This window comes from Protopterus annectens, chromosome 15.part0 (genome assembly GCF_019279795.1).
Source record: "Protopterus annectens isolate FY-2018-M chromosome 15.part0, PAN1.0, whole genome shotgun sequence".
Classification (NCBI taxonomy): Eukaryota; Metazoa; Chordata; order Ceratodontiformes; family Protopteridae; genus Protopterus; species Protopterus annectens.
In genome coordinates this window covers 205265853-205283778 of record NC_056749.1, presented here as the reverse complement: position 1 = coordinate 205283778, position 17926 = coordinate 205265853, and the positions used below count along the sequence as shown (strand labels likewise).

Sequence of the window (17926 nt, the reverse complement as noted above, 5' to 3'; positions counted from 1 at the left end):
CCATGCTTGTTAAGCATAAAGCCGTTCTCTAATTGGACATGCCCTTTCATTCCCCAGCCCATTGGAAATGTTTGGCCAGTGCTGGTGTGTAAGATATGAACATATGTCTGGAGACAGCCATCATTCAGTCAGCGAGGGTGCTTTGTGTTGTTGTCAGCATCCTGGCTATGTGGTTTGTTCCTGGGTGAGGGAGACATGCTGCCCATGTTAGTGAGGACTCCTAATACCTTCCACTTGCAAGAGTATCCTCCTGTATACTTGCTGCAAGGTTGCGCCAAGAAGTGGCTTAGTGAGCCAAAAGCCCTCCCCCACGCAAAAAAGAAAAGAGTATATTTGCATTGTCCCTCCTCCAAGGGAATCCAGCAGTACATGTACTGAACTGTGTTGCTTCCATTCTGGGATGGGTACACCTATCCTCCTCTATGATCTCTGTCAAGCAGCCAAGCTGCTAATAAACCTAGGGGCACCTGGGTCTTGTGCACCCACTGCATGAAAGTATAACTATAAACTTTAATTGTATATTTTTGTTATGCTTATTCTTGTAACTAGCTTTGGAGCTTTTTCTCCCCGGCCCTCTGTTGAAAATGGACATGTATCCAGTCAGACTTTCCCGGTCAACAAATGTAAAATAAATAAATAAATCATAGTGGCATTTAAAAGGTATAATACAGTAGGTTCAACAGATAACTGTTTTTTTAGCTTTCATATTGCATGTAAGCTTTAAGTGTATATTTTGTTGTAAATAATTTGCAATTTAACCTGGACTGTTTTGTACCACAGGTATCATCAAATAGTTACTGATCATTCACTTGAGTACTGATCTAAAAATTTGTCACACAATGTTTTAATTTTCCCCAAGATTCACTGAAAATGTAAATGACAAACAAATTTGAGCAAGACCACCTAAAAATATTGGAAATCTGCTTTTTGATTCACTTGTTTAACATACAAGCCTGAATAGAAAATATTGATTAAATCTAGTTAAATACCATAAAACAAATATCATACTAAAGCTGGGATTGTGTGAAAAAAACAGTAGTTTATTATTACCTAGAAGTAATCATACAGAAATCATTTGCATTGCTGTATCTTGTTATACTGCAGTGGCCTATTTATCCTTACTAACTTCATGCCATATAATGCTATTGTCTCTTCACTTTTGTGTGTTGTGAATGGATACCTTGAAAGGAGAAGTATAGGATTTTGTACATACCACATTGAGGGCAGGTGGGGTGGTAGCATTGAAGAAGGATTTAGAAAAAGTAGGAGCGTGAACATTGTGGTATTTGGAAGAGAGTTATTTCAAGTTAGACTTAAAAAAATAGTACTTTGCAGAGATGGTGGTAAATCCTGGAAGTGTTGCTGTAAGGCATTATAAAGGACATATACAGTAAAGGAGTTCAGAGTTGCTTCGTAGTGAACAGTGAAAAGATGAAACAAGGGTATGGAATGAGGGAGCTCATTAAAGGCTAACTGTAGCAGCTGGATGGACCCTAAACACTGCTAGCCTTTTTCTGTAGTCACATTCTAGCATTCTTATTCTAACTTCAACATCCTTGGCATAGTTGCTTGAACTTAAGCTCTGAGATTAAAAGCAAAGCAGTAAGCTTTGCCTTTTCCTTTTGTTCTTCCACTGTCTGCCCTTGTGGCATCCTGCAGACTTGGCATTATTTATTTTATTTATTTATGAGATCACACTTGCTGTACTTCTGCGTTTTTGCATTCCCCTGCAGTGCAAAGAAAAATAGTCAGCATCTCATATGTTTATCACTGACATCATTTGAAGGAATCTGGAGTAGGCTATGTCTTACAGTGATTAGTGAAATGTGCAGTTGCAGCTGAAATCACCAAGTATGGTAGTGTCCTTTGGGGTAAGAACCCTCGAGGCACAATATTTGATAACAGAGTGAAACCTCAGCACATCTGAAGAAGAGTGGCAAGCTGTGTGGCTTAAAGGCTTGAAGCTCTGACTACATCCCAGACAACCTGAGATGCTAGGGTCGACAGATAGGGTAGGTGGAAGGGAATGTATGACACTGGCTTCCCCATCCTGGAGAGAGAGAGGACATCTCTTTGAGAGAAAGATGCATGGCATCAGCATATGGGTCAGAACATGAATTTGGCTCTACCAAGCCATATTTGAGTGGTAGGTTTCATGAAGCGTGTATGGAAATGTGCATGCCCACAGGTTAGGGTATTGCAGGCCCTGTCATTTACAAGCATGTACCACAGCCACTGGGGGTGGGGTTAAGGACAGAAATAAGAAAAAAAAATATTGCTTCTCCCGTAATGAATAATAGCCTCCCACAATCAGCTCTAGCATCATAGGGGAATAAATGGAAAGATTGATTTTTGTGTGTTGAGTATTGGTAGGCAGTGGAGAATAAAACCATACAGAATTAAAAAAGTTGAAGAAAAACCTACTTTTGTCACCAGGTACTGTTTAAGAATGTCTAGTCTATGCTACAGTGTTTATCCTCACACATAGAGTGGAATAAGATGTTGAGGGCACTGTTTATAGGCACAGGTTGAGTTGGATGTCTTCTGACAGTCTGTTGCTCCTTCCATGGACTCATTTCCTGCAGTGGGTGTTCTTGAGCTAAAGAGTCTGCACTTTGACTGTGAGTTGAGTCTGACTCAGCCCTCAAAGCCATCACTTCCTTCTGCACTGGTGAGTTTTAGTCTGAGTTTCTCAGTGCCAAAAGTCACTAGGGCCCAGATTCCTCACATCAGTGGGTCATTGCCAATCCCTGCTCCAAAAGCCTTGGAGCTCTTGTAGGTGTTTACTATATTGGCATTTATGTTCTCAGCACTGAAGCTGTCCTTGGGGCTGACATGGCCTCAGCACATTGACCTGATGGCATTGCTTCAGTGCAGATCCTTTCAGCTCCAGCTTCAATTCATCCACAAACTTTCTTTGTCCTCAGTGTCAATTGCAGAGAGATTCAAGTCTGTGCAGAAGCAAACTCTAGAATTGGTAGGTGTCCCATTTGGAGATGGCTCCATCCTAGCAAGCGCCTCAGTTTGATGCCTTGGCTCTGTCATCTTCATCATAAAGGAGTAGAAAGCCATGCTAAGGTTAGTGTGATTGTATATGGGACTGGATTCCTCCACTTCACACTCAGAAGGGGTCTCTGTGTTCCTAGGAAGAGAAAATGTAAAAGGAGGCATCTGGACTTCCCAACCTGGACATTGATTTGAATGAGGGAGAGTTTAACCTGGTAACCCCCCCACCCAGATAACCCCACATTTTGGGAGCTCCTGGAGTTAATGAATCAGAAAAAGACGATGATATGTTATCCCTGTCTTCAGTGAGGATAGTATACCATAGGAGGATTTCCACTCTGTTCCACCTCTTTATTGAGTAGCCACCCAGTGCCGATGACTTGGTCTCTCTCATGATGCATTGGGCATGGCAAAGTGGTGACACATCCCAACGAAATGAGACAGGGTCCCAAGAATACTAGATATATGTGGCATAAACCAGTTTGTGCAAAGACAAAGCTCCAGATGGTCACTGTGCAGTCTATCCTTCCTTGCCTAGAGAATGGCAATTATTATGTGCTTTATAGTCCTCCAGAATTCCTGTATGCATTTCAAGGTTGGGGATAGGCTGCAGAGAAGAGAGTTCCTTCACATCCACAATTGGAGTGTCTTCTCAGGCAGCCCAACTCTTCCACCCAAAGCATGATTGGTGGTTTCCCCAGTCTTCACCAGGGGAAAGTACACCACTCAATTAATCCCTGAGCATGAACTTCCCTCCCAAGAAAGGCAAGCAGACTATGCCTCTTCACATCTCTCCCTCCCTGTCTGGCTCCACCAGTGCTGGTGTCATTAGTCAAGCCCCAGTTGCGTGGGCCGCAGCAGGGCTCCATCCCTTTGTGCTATGAAAAAATACTAAATGGCTACCATTTTTTTCAATATTATGTACCCCTAGAAGGTAGAGTGCAGTGACTGTTCCCCCTTTAAAACTTGAAGATGCATTGTCTGTCACCCTGATTCCACAAGGGAGCAGTACACCTATGACCCTTCCCACTTTCTCCAGCCCATAATAGATTTAGCATAACTGGCTTTCACCCAGCTTGCCAGTCTCCCTTGCTGGCCTTCTGGCTACCTAGGTCACTAGTCAGTCTCATATTACTGACAGCATAGGAGGACCATATGCCTCTGCACCAGCAGGCCAGCTACAACTCCATAAATGCTTAAAGTATTTCTGTTTCATCATTCATTGATAACTTAGCCTGATTTAACCAAAAGAGCCTTCTTTAGCACTCTTAGTTTCATGTTGGCTATCATTATAGTGGTCCAAAATGTCAGGCTACAAATGAGGACATTTCACCATTACTTAGTCTCTGCATCTCTTGTATGTCGAACTTCCTGTGTCACCTACCTTAAGCAAAGAACTGAATTCATTGACTACAGCAGTTTAAATGAAAAAGGTCAAATTTCTCTTTGTGTGTGTGTGTGTGTGTGTGTGTGTGTGTGTGTGTGTGTGTGTGTGTGTGTGTATATATATATATATATATATATATATATATATATATATATATATATATATATATATATATATATATATATATATGGGTCTACTACTAATTACCGACACGACGATTCCCCGACAGAAAACTCACCGACGCCAGATGACCGACAGGTAAGTGTACCGACAGGGTGATTTGCCGACAGCGGAAAGACCGACAAGGGAATGTGCGATCGCGACGCGGTAAGTGTGCGATGTGACGGAGTTAGGAGCGGTCAGGTAAGTGCTCGAGATTGTGGGATGTCGGGTTAGGCTGTGGGAAAGGTGAGTGTGTGTTCGTGTCGGAGGTATGGTTCGGGTAAGGTAAGTGTGTGCTAGTGAGGGACTGTAGTTTAGGGACGGGTTAAGTGAGTTAGGGTTAGGGTGCAGGTAGGTGATGTGTGCGTTAGTGTCGGAGCTTGGGCTAGGGGTGGGTTAAGTGAGTTAGGGTTAGGGTGCAGGTAGGTGAAGTGTGCGTTAGTGTCGGAGCTTGGGCTAGGGGTGGGTTAAGTGAGTTAGGGTTAGGGTGCAGGTAGGTGATGTGTGCGTTAGTGTCGGAGCTTGGGCTAGGGGTGGGTTAAGTGAGTTAGGGTTAGGGTGCAGGTAGGTGAAGTGTGCGATAGTGTCGGACCTTAGGGTTAGGGTTTGGGTCAGGGCTAGTGTGTATGCTATGTAGTGTCGCGTGTTGTTTACGTTCCGTGTGTCGGTGTAATGGTGTTCGGTGTTTTGCGTTGTCGGGTTTGTGTCGGGTTTGTGTGTTGTCGGTCATCTGGCGTCGGTGAGTTTTCTGTCGGGGAATCGTCGTGTCGGTAATTAGTAGTAGACCCATATATATATATATACATATACATATATATATATATATATATATATATATATACATATATACATATACATATATATATATATATATATATATATATATATATATACATATACATATATATATATATATATATATATACATATACATATATATATATATATATATATATATATATCCTTGAGTTGTAATGACAGATATTGTGGATATGGGTTTGTAAGCATATCGGCTGCAGTGGAGTTTCTGTGCTTTTCCACTCAGATGAAATAACACAGCTTGAACAAAATGTTAGTAGGGGAACTAGCTATATTACTTAAATACTTGAGACAGCTTTGGGTTTGTATCTCCACTGCAAAGGAAATTAGAAAATGTAATCAAAAGTGTGATACCCCCCCAAAAAAAAAAAAAAAAAAAAAACTTGGGTATTCCAGTAGGTAAATTGTTTCACTTTAATTGTATTGGACTTTATGAAAGGTGACAAACCCATTCTGTGCCATGTCAAGACTTGTTTGGCAGGGTTACAACAGGAATTAGTGCTCAGCCTTCTCCAATTTGGCATTTATTTTGCAGACATCCGGGCTAATATTCTTTAAGTGTGGTTGACCAGAGCTGCTTGACTGCAAGTTGGGCACTGTTATCTGCTAAATCAGCTGATACTAAATGGCTCCAAAAAGGTTTGGAATATGCACATACCTGGTGTAGTAAAAACAGTCTCAAGCTAAATGCAAAAAAAGTGCAGCATAGTAGCATTTGGCAGAAAAGCTGTTCCTACCTTATATATATTAAAATTTCTATTCATCTTCAAACAGATACTGTCATAAGAGACCTGGGTACTTATGTCGACAACTCTTATTTAATCATCATGTTTCTACCATAGTTAGGAAATCCTTCTCTCTGGCCCAGTTAATTTCCAGTGGAATATCTTCAGTATCTGAAGAAGTCATCCTGCCACAGTACTCTTCCCGTATCAGATTTATCATCAAATGCAGTACCCCCTTTGTTATGTACAAATCCAAGCATATGGCTCAACTGGAAATTCCTCAGTAATTTTTAACCAATAAAAATTAAAGGCTTTAAATATTTCCACTATCTTGATTGACTAACACAACTCTCCTCATACTCTGTAGCTTAGCGGCTGCTCCATGTGACTTGTGTCTCACATTTCAAGCTTTGAAAGTCCAAGTCTTATTTGACTTCGTATTTCTTTGCAAAATCAGTGACTGTACAAACACCTGCTGTAGGGACCTAAATCCTACACCAATGAATAAACAAAACCCACTGTAGTAAAAGATTCTTAACTCAATGCATTCCAAGCCTGTGGAGTATGTTAACTGCAGGTCAAACGAAAGACCACTTTGGCTACTTTTAAAGTTAGTCTTGATTGGATGGGTAGATACAGATTTACACCAAGATTGTCATGTACAACTCTGCCCAATTTGGTAATTATGCACTATTATTATTATACTGCTTGAAAAGGGAGACATATTCTAAGTGTGACTGCTGTAAGGTTTATATGTCTTGGCATCTTATGGTCGTTCTGATCGCTTACCTGGTATTGTCCTTATGTATTGTGATACAGGTTTCTGTGGATGAATCCGGAATTTCATTTAAATAGTTTTTTTTTTTAATCATAATAGTAGATATGGCTGTAGATATCACATTGTTGTTAATGGTCTTAATATTTTAACCCTGTTCATAAATTAATTGTTTTAGGCAAGAAGTGTACATATGGACACAAATGTAAATATTACCATCCAGAGCGAGCCAATCAACCACAGAGGTCAGTAGCAGATGAACTCCGTATAAGTGCCAAGCTGTCTGCTGTTAAAACTATGAGTGAAGGGGCACTGGCTAAATGTGGTACTGGAACAAGTGCCAAAGGAGAAAACAGCACAGAAGTCAAACGAATTGCACCAAAGCGTCAGTCTGATCCAAGCATCCGATCCGTGGTGAGTGAACCAGAGGAGAGAATGACACTCCGAAAGTCTGAGGCAAATTCAGTGCCATCTCTTGTGACTGCCCTAAGTGTACCAACACTTCCTCCTACCAAAAGCCATGCAGTTGGTGCCTTGAACACTAGGTCTGCTAGTAGTCCTGTGCCAGGGTCATCTCAGTTTTCCCATCAGAAATCATCTCTGGAACATATGTCTAGTATGCAGTACCCACCAATTCTGGTTACAAACAGTCATGGGACCTCTGTAAGTTATACAGACCAGTATCCAAAGTATGATTCATTGGGTGATCATGGCTACTATTCTATGATGAATGATTTCTCAAATATGAGCATAAGTAGCACCCGTAATACAGACTACTATGGACTTGATGCAGATCATGGAATTTACTCAAGAAATCAAAGCCCCCACCCAGACACTTGTTTAAGCCACTCAAGTAACGAGCCCTATTCTTCATGCAGTGATTTGTACTTGGGGGTGGGAGAGACATCTCATGAAGACAACATGAAAGTCCACCAGACTGCATCACAGAATCGACTTCAGCCATTCTCTCATGGTTTTCATGATGCCTTAACTCGAGTTCAGAGTTATGGAACTGAGGAACCTAAACAAGTACCTCGCAAGCAGTCTGTTTCTCACTTGGCACTGAACATCCAGCATCCAGTGGTAGGTGCACGATCTAGCTGCCCTGGTGACTACCCAGTACCCCAGAATATGCACCCCTCATCCACAACACAACCTGGTCGTGCTTTGGTTATGACAAGAATGGATAGCATTTCTGATTCACGCTTGTATGAGAGTAACCCTATGAGACAAAGACGGCCTCCACTTTGTAGGGAACAGCATGCAAGCTGGGACCCTCTTCCTTGTTCTGCAGACTCTTATGGCTACCATTCTTCATACCCATTGAGCAACAGTCTCATGCAGCCAAGCTATGAGCCAGTCATGGTAAGGAGCATGCCAGAAAAAATGGAGCAGATATGGAGATCTTCTTGGGATATGTTCCCTAGTGAGTCACGGGAGCAGCATATAATTCCAGAACATCAGTATCAGACATATCGAAACTTGTGCAACATTTTCCCATCACACGTTGTACTTTCTGTAATGGAGAAAAATCCACACATCACAGATGCACAACAACTTGCAGCAGTTATTGTTAACAAACTGCGGTCAGGTCGTTAAACTCATAATAATTATGAACTTTTGGACCTAGTCTTGCTTATTAAACAGATATCTGAGCATGTGCTTTACCTGAAAATGCATGAAATTTATGCTATATGTACCTATAATTTTTATTAATGCATTAGGCTTTAAAATGCTGTATACGTGAGTGTGTGTGTGTGTGTGTGTGTGTGTGTGTTGGATTATAAAAATGCTCAGTAAATTAAGATATGTAATTTATTTAAATGTGGTGGAACCTAAGGGTATTTATCAGGAAATGCATACCTAAATGCATGGATTTGCACTTTTTCATAGAACAGAAACCTTTTGTAAATGACCTGTGAAATTATTTTGTTTTTTAGCTAGTAAAACCTCATAATCATGCTACTTATCTAAAACACATCATGCATCCAGTTCTGCATTTAAATTTAAATGATTGGCACCTTTTACTCCAACTTTTATTGAGCCAAGTCTCTAAAATAATTTTATATACTATACACATAAAGAAATAACTTGACACCAGAAAATATAGACTGCCTGAACATCACCCATTTGCACTGCATTCCAGAACAATTCTTGAATTTCATCTAGTCACTTCTTAACCATTGGGGATATATGTTTGAAAATAAGAGTTTTGACTACAGGGTCATGAGATTTTTTTTTTATTGGCTAATGCAGCTCCTTCAAGAGATTCTAACACAGTTTGAAACTGGACTTGTTAAAACTGTAAGCAACTGAGTGCGATGTATGGAAACATCCTGAACTGTTGTGACTTGAGCCTGCTGTATGTATTTCAGTAAACATGTAGGAATCCCACACACTTGGATGGAATTTTGTTCGCATTATGATCAGTGTGTGTACCAATCCATGTATTCCCATCCATAGATTTCTACAAGTTTGTGGAAGCTGATAGCACAAAATACATAATACTGCGTGGCCAAATACTTAATACTGCATGGTCAAAGGTCACTTCAGTTTCAGTCCATCTTGAGATATGAAGTACTTGAGCTGTACAGTTTAAGAACCTAGTAACTGTTTATTCTTTTTTAATATTTATCTACTGACGAGCCCTACTCCAGCTGAATTCATTTTAAAAATAGTACAAGAAAATTTAATTTTTTTCAAATGAATAATGTGACCCATATCAAAATTAATGAATTATTTTTAACTCTGTAAAATGCATTTCATCTAAGTACTTACCAAATGGCAATAGTCCATTTTCTGTACAGAAATCTTTGTAAAAAAGGAGCAGAATTCAGCTATGGCTACTTATGATGTCATCACACTTGACACAAGAGCAAACTCTCAGCATCAGGTGATCAGCTGGGGATGAGGGTCAGTGGGCTAAACATTATTGAGTCTATAGCCTTTTTCTGGGTGAGAAAGATCATAAATGTCACAGCTCACGGCATTCTCTCCCAGTGAGAGCTGGAAGTTGATGCTGCAAACTTATGCCTTGACATGGTAGATCAGCTGTTACCTGTACTGGATTAGAGGTTTTGAGACTTGCTTAGTGCAGCTTAACATCATCTCATCTCCAGGCACTGGTGTTCTGCAAGACTGAAGTTTCTCCTCCCTTTTCTGAATGGTATGGTACAGTAGTGGAAAATTTCTGTGAACACACTTCCATCAGATGGAAATAAGTAGAGCTGCAAGCATTGAAGTAATACTTGCAGTTTTGTTCATTCATCTAAAACAGTAAAACTATTTTTAACTATGAGTAAATCCCATATCCCTACATCCTTTTAACTACATCAGTTCTAAAGTTGTAAGATCTCTGAACTGCAGAGACTGTCAAACAGCTGTTTGCCAGTGTTTTCAGCATTTGTTCCCAAACAATAATGGCATGAATTAAATTCTTGATTTAAGTTTGTCAGATCGTGCAACATCCTTTCTGTATGTGCACCATGTAAGATGGCAGGGATCAGCATGGTGGCTATCTGATCTTGCCTGGGAGTATTTAAACTGACTTGTGCCTTTGTTTTCCTTTTCTCTAAGCAGGCCTACCCTTAACTGGAAGCTACAAGCTTCCTTGTATAGTCTGATTTTGGTGCACTTCACTCAGAAAAAGAAGTATTAATTTGTGTACAGAGACCTACAAATAATAACCAATACTAATAACAATAATCATACAACATAAATAAATATAACTGTTTTAGATTTAACTTTGAGGAACTGCTGTTCAGCCCAGTTAGACAATTCTAAGCTTTGTCTTTTTAGGGGAAGGGGAAAAAGGTAAACATGTTTTGTCAGTGGCTGTAATGCTTCTCACCACTGAGGCTCATTCTTAAAATGACTGGTATCAGTGTTTGATAAACAAGGCTGCTGTACTGTTGAGGTGGGCAGACTTTGGTTGACCAAGTCCTCTTACAGCCATTCATGGTACTCTGTTAGTAAAATAACCTACAATACATTGCCAATAATAGAGTACCGTCTTTAGTTATCTGATTAATATATTTCTTGGGTGGGGTCTTAAGCTGTTATCCAAGACTGCCTCTGGCATATGAGATGTGGTCACTAACATTACTTATCATGCACATTTAGAATGGTGTATGAACATTGCTGCAGAAATGCTGATTTTTCTCTGATTTATTTTGTTTAAATTCTTTAAACCCCTCTCCAGGATCATCAAGCACCATACCCCATTTGTTCCACCCAGCCACTAGCATTTTACAACACCAGGAGTGTGAGGCAAGAACCAGGAATTATGAATAGCATATAGTGGTTAGGCTATTTTTGTATGTTCCTAATATTTCCCACCATTGCCTGCATTGCTGGGCTCATTTACGAGCACTCACTTCCAAATATTTGCTGATTCCCATTCTCGAGTGTTTGTGTACTGACTCCTAATTACAAGTGCTGCAATAGCAGGCTGTCCACCAGTAGGAACTCCTGTTTTAAGATGGGTGAGTAGGCAGTCAGTGAATTCTCCTCTTCCCATCGCTTCTTATCTTTTTCTTTTCCATTTACTAAGATGTTATTCTAAGCAAGGTTATCTGGGCTAATCAACCTGTGGTGGTTGTTCAGAGATGTGAAAATAATCTAACTTCCATGCTGATAATGACCACTAGTTATAATAAGCAGCCAGTGAAATATTTACATGAATGCTCTCTTTTTCACCCAGTATGACCTCATTAAAATGCCGGGGCTGCAAAACAGTATGCGAATTCCTGTGTTTTTTAAGGTCTTTGTAAAAAGTATCATCTTGTATGGTGAATTGTAATTAGAAAAATCAGTGCTTTAAATCCCTCCTACCTAAGATTAGAAATTCGAAAATTAACTTTTCTTTACACAGCAAAATAGTAGGCATATTTTAATATTTTAGAGATTTTAATCTTATTTGGTTGGTAATACAGAATCCTGAAATAACATTATTAACTAGATTCTTTGCATTTAAAAATCCATCTAAAGGTATGCATTCCCTTCATTTGACCTATGAACCAGCCTTATGTGAAAGTTAAAAAACGAGGCTTAAGTGCTTCATGGTCAGAAGCATTTGCATTTCCTTATAGGGTGGCGTTCTTTGTAGCTCAGTGCCTTGCTGGGTATTTAACCATTTCAGAAAAAAGCATATATTTTTGTGTGTGAGTGTATATAAAGAAATGCATGAGTTATGATCGCCTTTTTTGAAACTAATGTACATTTTGAAACATTTTTGAATCCTAACTAGCTCGGCATGTCTCGAGCTTCAAGATGTTGACTTCCGAGTTTTTTCATGAAATTTGAGAAGGCCCAGTAATGGCCTTTTATTTCTTCATGAGAAGGTGTGACACTGCCTAAATGTTTCTTACTGTGAAACACACGGAACGTGAGGCTGCAGTCAGGGTTGTTTCTGGCATTTTGATAATGGCTGACAAGCTGCATTTTTTTAAATTACTTGGCTGCTTTGTTGTAGCAGACATTGTAGTTCATTTTACTGTTGCCTGAACAAAAACACAAAACAGACAAATATGAAGTAGGGTTATTGGCAAAAGTTTATGGTCAGTGCAAACTCTGCCGTCTGGAAACCCTTATACATCTTAAAAAATCTCACTTTAGTAATCTTGAATAGAAAGTTCACAGCCCATAACAGTACATATGTGTCCATCTTATATATGCTTAGATGAGGCAGCCAGAGAGACTGTTGCTTTCAACTTGTTTTTTGTCTGTATTAGAACAGAACAGAAAAGAAATGTCAGCATTAAAAATACTGATAGATACAATGGATATGTATTCATAAAAAGCAGTTTGAAATTTATCATGCTTAATTTCAGGACTGTTATTTTCTTTCACTCCAAAACAGTAGTATTTAATTATGCTTAATAGCCAGCAGTACATATCGGTGTCTGTTTGGCTTCACTTCTCCATGCCTTTAGACATTCAGTATTAAAGTTGTTTGTTACTAATGACAAATTATTTACTGTACCACCTTCCAGGGTGTTGTCTTATTGTACCAAATTTGACAAAATGATATTAAGAATAGCCACACTTTAAGTAATCTGTAACAAAATGAGTTTGGTGAATTGAACAGTTCTGGAGCAAAACAAATAGCACTACACTTATTGTTAGTAGTATTTAAAATGAAGAGATGCTAAGAAAAATCTGGTTAATATCTAGTACATATGAGTATTGCAGTTAGCTGTATGCAGCTGCCTTTTCCTTACCCCATTCTCTTTTTCTTCTGTCTCAGGCTTTATTTAAACCTCTCCCTATACAGTATCACTTTTTTGGGTGCCACATTCTAGGAACCTCACCACCATCTGTGTGTAATTGTATTTAAGTCCATCTTGAAGAATTCTTCTTCCAGGTTCCACCCTTCTTCCTTCTCCTTTAATTCACCGTTTCACTTGTCATCCCTTGATAATACATTAACATGTCATATTTCCATTTCCTGTTATGTCCTGTAATTTATAGTTGCTAAAGTGTTTCTTTATACCACAACCCATATGTCATGTTCTTTTCACCTTTCTGGTAACAGTGCATTGTATGTTTTATGTCATCCTAGTCTTTTATTTTTCTGTACAGTAATGGGGCTGGTCTTTTCTTTCTGTGCAGTAATGGGCAGAGATACTTTTAACTCAGCCTACATATGCTTTACATTGAAAGGATAGCCTTAACATCTATAGACTCTTCTTCCCATGCAGTGTACCCTAGCAACTTGCTGCCGTTCACTACTGCACCTTTTTTAGCCTGTGAATTATAACCACCCCAAAATCCCATTTGTCCTCTGTCATTCTTACAGCCACACCTCAAGCATCAGCTCTTGACTTTACATTAAAAATTGCACAGCCTTTACTTTTTTGCATAAATTCAAGCTGCCCCCCTGCAAATACAACTTATTCTGATGGAAAAGTACTTCTACTAGCTGTGTCACTACACATCTTTGTTTCAGCAGAATATAGGTTCATTTGGCTGTTTAGTCTAAAGAGTGATGTCACTGAAATATTTTAAACATGTCTTTAGCAATGACTACTGCTTCATTCTACTGATTTTACTGGCTTTCCTCCTTACAGTTCCCAATTTACTTCCTAGCTTTAGTCAGTTTTCTTCCCTAATGCCATAATACTCAGAAGGGTGAACTAATAAAATATGTAAAGCCTGGGTCTGTCCTGTCATCACTTGCTAGCACCACTGCCTTGTAGGGCATGTCTGCTACTACTTGCCATGTCTAAATAGCATGTATAACTGCTCTGCAGCCAGATATTGCTGTGTCATCACTAGATTCTGTTTTGTAACATTCCTGTTTCAACAATGCAGCAAAAAGAAATGCCACAAATGTCCAGAAACGACCTTTTGTTTGTTGATACAAATTGTATCTCCTTTTTTTCTTGATTGTACAAAATATTTATGAACTGTATAGAAATCGTATATAGATTAGCTTCTTTATTGCACTCTCACCATAATGTTTGTGACACTGTGTGTCACTGGGAGTAGCCCCACGGGTATGTATGACTTTTATTTTTGTGCACAGTAGTTGATAAAAACCAAATAAACTTAACTTTTTATGGCAGTTTGCACATATATGTGTATATGAGCACTATGTTACATAAACTAAGTTTTCCTGGTACTGTGCTATAACTAAACTTCTGAAGGCTATATAGACCGTCAATCTTACGGATCTCTAAAATAATATTCATGTAATTTGTTTCTGTAAATAAATACCCATGCTGGGGCCCCTGATGCATTATAGTGAACTGATGAAAATTAATAAAATATTTATATTTATTTTATTACTGTATTCATGTTCAGTATTTTCCCATTCCTACATGAATTCAGGTGGCTGTTTTTCAGCTTCTATCAGTACATACAGCACTTTTCTTATGGTAAGAACTCCAGAAGGAGAAACTGATATTCAGTATACTAGAATTCCACATGTTAAGATAAATTGTTTATTTACTTATGAAGCTCAGCAGGGGCTACAGTTCATGTGCTTTGTAAAATATGTAAATAACAATTATGTTTTGCCATGTTTAACTCTTTCACAGTCACCTTGTGAGAGGGTATATTTTACACCACCTACTATTTTTGCCAGGATTTAAAAATGACAATTGGCTTAGCGAAGGAAGATTAATGAAGGCAGATGCCTTTTATGTTTGCATTTTGTGGCATAATTTCTCTCTTTTTACTATGTTTAGGGCCTTTGTAGACACCTCTAGGATAATGCTACATTGAAATACATCATTGTGGGCATTTTCATGTTATAGGTGTTAATTTTAGTCAGCCATTTCAAGACGGCACTAACCTGTACTTGGTTTTCGGCTCAGAGTTTATAAGTATTATACTTACAGCAGCCTCATAATGCTAAGTGCTGCTTCTTTGTTCTAAAAAAGCTCTTTATCTGGATTATTTCAGGTGTCATTATTGGAAAATGTGTTTAAAAAAATAGATGATCTTATGTATAGTAAATCTGATTTTAGAAAGTGTAGATCTGTACTATACTGTCTGTATAGCAGCTTGCTAGCTTTTAATTGTACAGTGTCTTACATTAATGTGATTGTAATTTAAGGTTGTTCTGTTATTTCAAAATAGAGGGATGGAGGATAATTCCTCTGTCTTTACATCAAATTGTTTCTTACCATTTGCTAGATCTTTTTTTGTTTACTGTAGCAGATTTCCAGAGTTAACAGAATAGCCAATTTCATACAGCAGTTATACGAAATCATACTTCTAGACAAATTTCAATATACTGTTCAAAGTCATTTAAGTTCATTGTATATATGGTGTTTGTTTTGGATGTACAACTGGTCAAGTCATTTAGTAGTTGTGTATTACAGGATAAAGGTAGTTAAAATCCAACTTTATTCCTGGTGGTGTACTATCCAGCTATAGTTGTTAGTATTATTCCTTTGTAGAATTAAACATGTCACTGTTTAATTGTTGTAAACTTTTATAAAACTCTTTGGGTTTGTTGTTGACCCAAACAAAATGTAAGTCTCAATGACAAAAATGTAGGAAAAAATCGTAAATAAGCTAACCATTATGTGGTAAATCACTGTAATAAGTAGGCAGTGCACGTAAATGTGTGTGCCAGGTTTGTGACTGTGTGCGCGCGCGTGTGTGCATGCATGCAACATGCTTCTGCTTACTTAGTGGTTGTAACATTTGAAAAATGTCTTTGCTGAAATGTTAAAAAATAAAATGTATATTTAAAAACTGTGACTTTATATTAAACTAAACTTGCGTGGCTTTGTACATGTATGTATATTTATATAGTTTCAAACTTCAGTAAATGCTTTATTTAAAATATAATGCGAGTTGGCTGTTTTATTTCAAGTGTGTGTGTGTGTGTGTGTGTGTGTGTGTGTGTATTATGTATTTGTAGTATGTGTTAAAACGGGTCCCCTACACATGATCGAAATTTCAGAAAGCCGAAACCCATATGGCCATGACCATATGATCGACTTTTGAAATTTCGATCGTGCAGAACAAGCATCTCTGTATAGTGTGGAATGGGAAGATTCCCATCTTCTGCACTGTAGTGTGATCTCGAAGTTGGTATATTTAAATTGCAGGGGGTGGGGGGGCACAGGGAGGCTTGCCCCCTGTTAGCAACGTGTAGGTAAATTTTCGGGGGGGGGGGTTTACATGTTGGAAATTTCAAAAGTCAAACATATGGTCTCGGCCATATGGGTTTGAACTTTCATACATTTCAATCATGTATAGTAGATCCGTTAAGACATATAAGAAAAAGTATTCTGCCTTTCTAGCAGTCAGTTATGCAGCTTTTATAGCATTGTATTCAAGTCTGTTAGAGTCACTAGAGGAATAGCCATTAGTAGTAGGTTTTCTTGAAGTCCAGAATATTAAAAAAATATGTTGCTTCTTGCACTAAATCAAAATGCATTGTTCTCTGTAAAATGTTACATCTTGGAGGTTCTTGATCCCCAAGATTCAGCTGTAATTTTCAGGGTTCTGTTCTCCAGTTCTTAGCACATTGTTTGTGAACATTTCGTATGTTGTGTTAATTCTGTAAGTGGCAACACATATGTATGTGTAAACACAGGGCCAGATCATACTCAAATGTATATACTTTGTCCATGGTGCAGTAGACTTTTTTTTAAATAAGAATGCCATTTGTGCTTCTCATGCAGACTGATACAAACCTCCTTGGGAGTATTTTGCAATGAAAATGTTTTGTTAACACACACATGCTGATTTTACTTTTTGTAGTTGCAGTTTTAGACATAGTGGGCAGAATGTTTATTTTTACAATGTCATTATACAGAGATACTGTTTTTGAATACATTTTACTGTAGTGAAGTGTAGTGCTACATGGTTACAGTAAGTAACACCACAGAACAAGGTCATGCTTGAAGTCATGGCCACTGCAAAAACAAAAATACTACTACCATATACATCAAATTTAATTTTGAAAAATTCAACTCTGGGACCATGAATAAACCAATGAAAATGCTTACATGGTAGCAGTACTCTTTTTAACAACTTTCAGATTACTGTAGTGCACATATTATACCCATAGCATGTGTACATCAAATTATTTACTTGTTTGCTTGCTTTCTTGATATTGGAGCCATATAATGACCCTCTCAGATACTGTATTATTTCAGAACAGTGCCTAAACTCGCTCAGCTCGAGATGACTGAAAAGACAAGTTTGGATGCAAAGCCTTCCAGAGCTTTCCTACCACTAAAGGATACACTCCAGAGGCTTGTGAGGATTGATGGTCAGCTTGTGCTGCTACTTTGTTGGGCGGATAGGTTCCCTTTGGAGAAAAAAACTTCCCTTAAAAAATGGTTTTATAACACATGTTTGCTGCTGTTTCTAATATAAATTTATCATTTTCATAATCTCCTACTTGGGAATTCCACAGGGGTTCCATTTTGGAGTTGGTATTGTTCATTGTCCTGCTATTCATAGGAAGAGTTTTATGGCATTGTTATTGTGATGATGTGAGGTAGTGCCAGCTATGCCAGGAGCAGTAGGGCAGTGGATGTGTAACATATGCCAGCGTAGCTAGCTGGAGTTTTGTAAAGA

The 17926-nt window shown here is 38.5% G+C and overlaps 1 protein-coding gene across 2 annotated transcripts in view; it reads left to right on the top strand.

Moving 5' to 3' along the window:
- ZC3H12B (zinc finger CCCH-type containing 12B) overlaps positions 1 to 16177 on the top strand; it is a 766103-nt gene extending 749926 nt beyond the window's left edge. For both annotated transcript variants that reach the window (XM_044057702.1, XM_044057703.1), the window contains one exon: positions 7053 to 16177. In XM_044057702.1, coding sequence (XP_043913637.1) covers positions 7053 to 8473 — 1421 coding nt within the window. In that variant the 3' untranslated portion in view covers positions 8474 to 16177. The remainder of the gene's footprint in view (positions 1 to 7052) is intronic.
- Positions 16178 to 17926: the final 1749 nt, after the last annotated feature.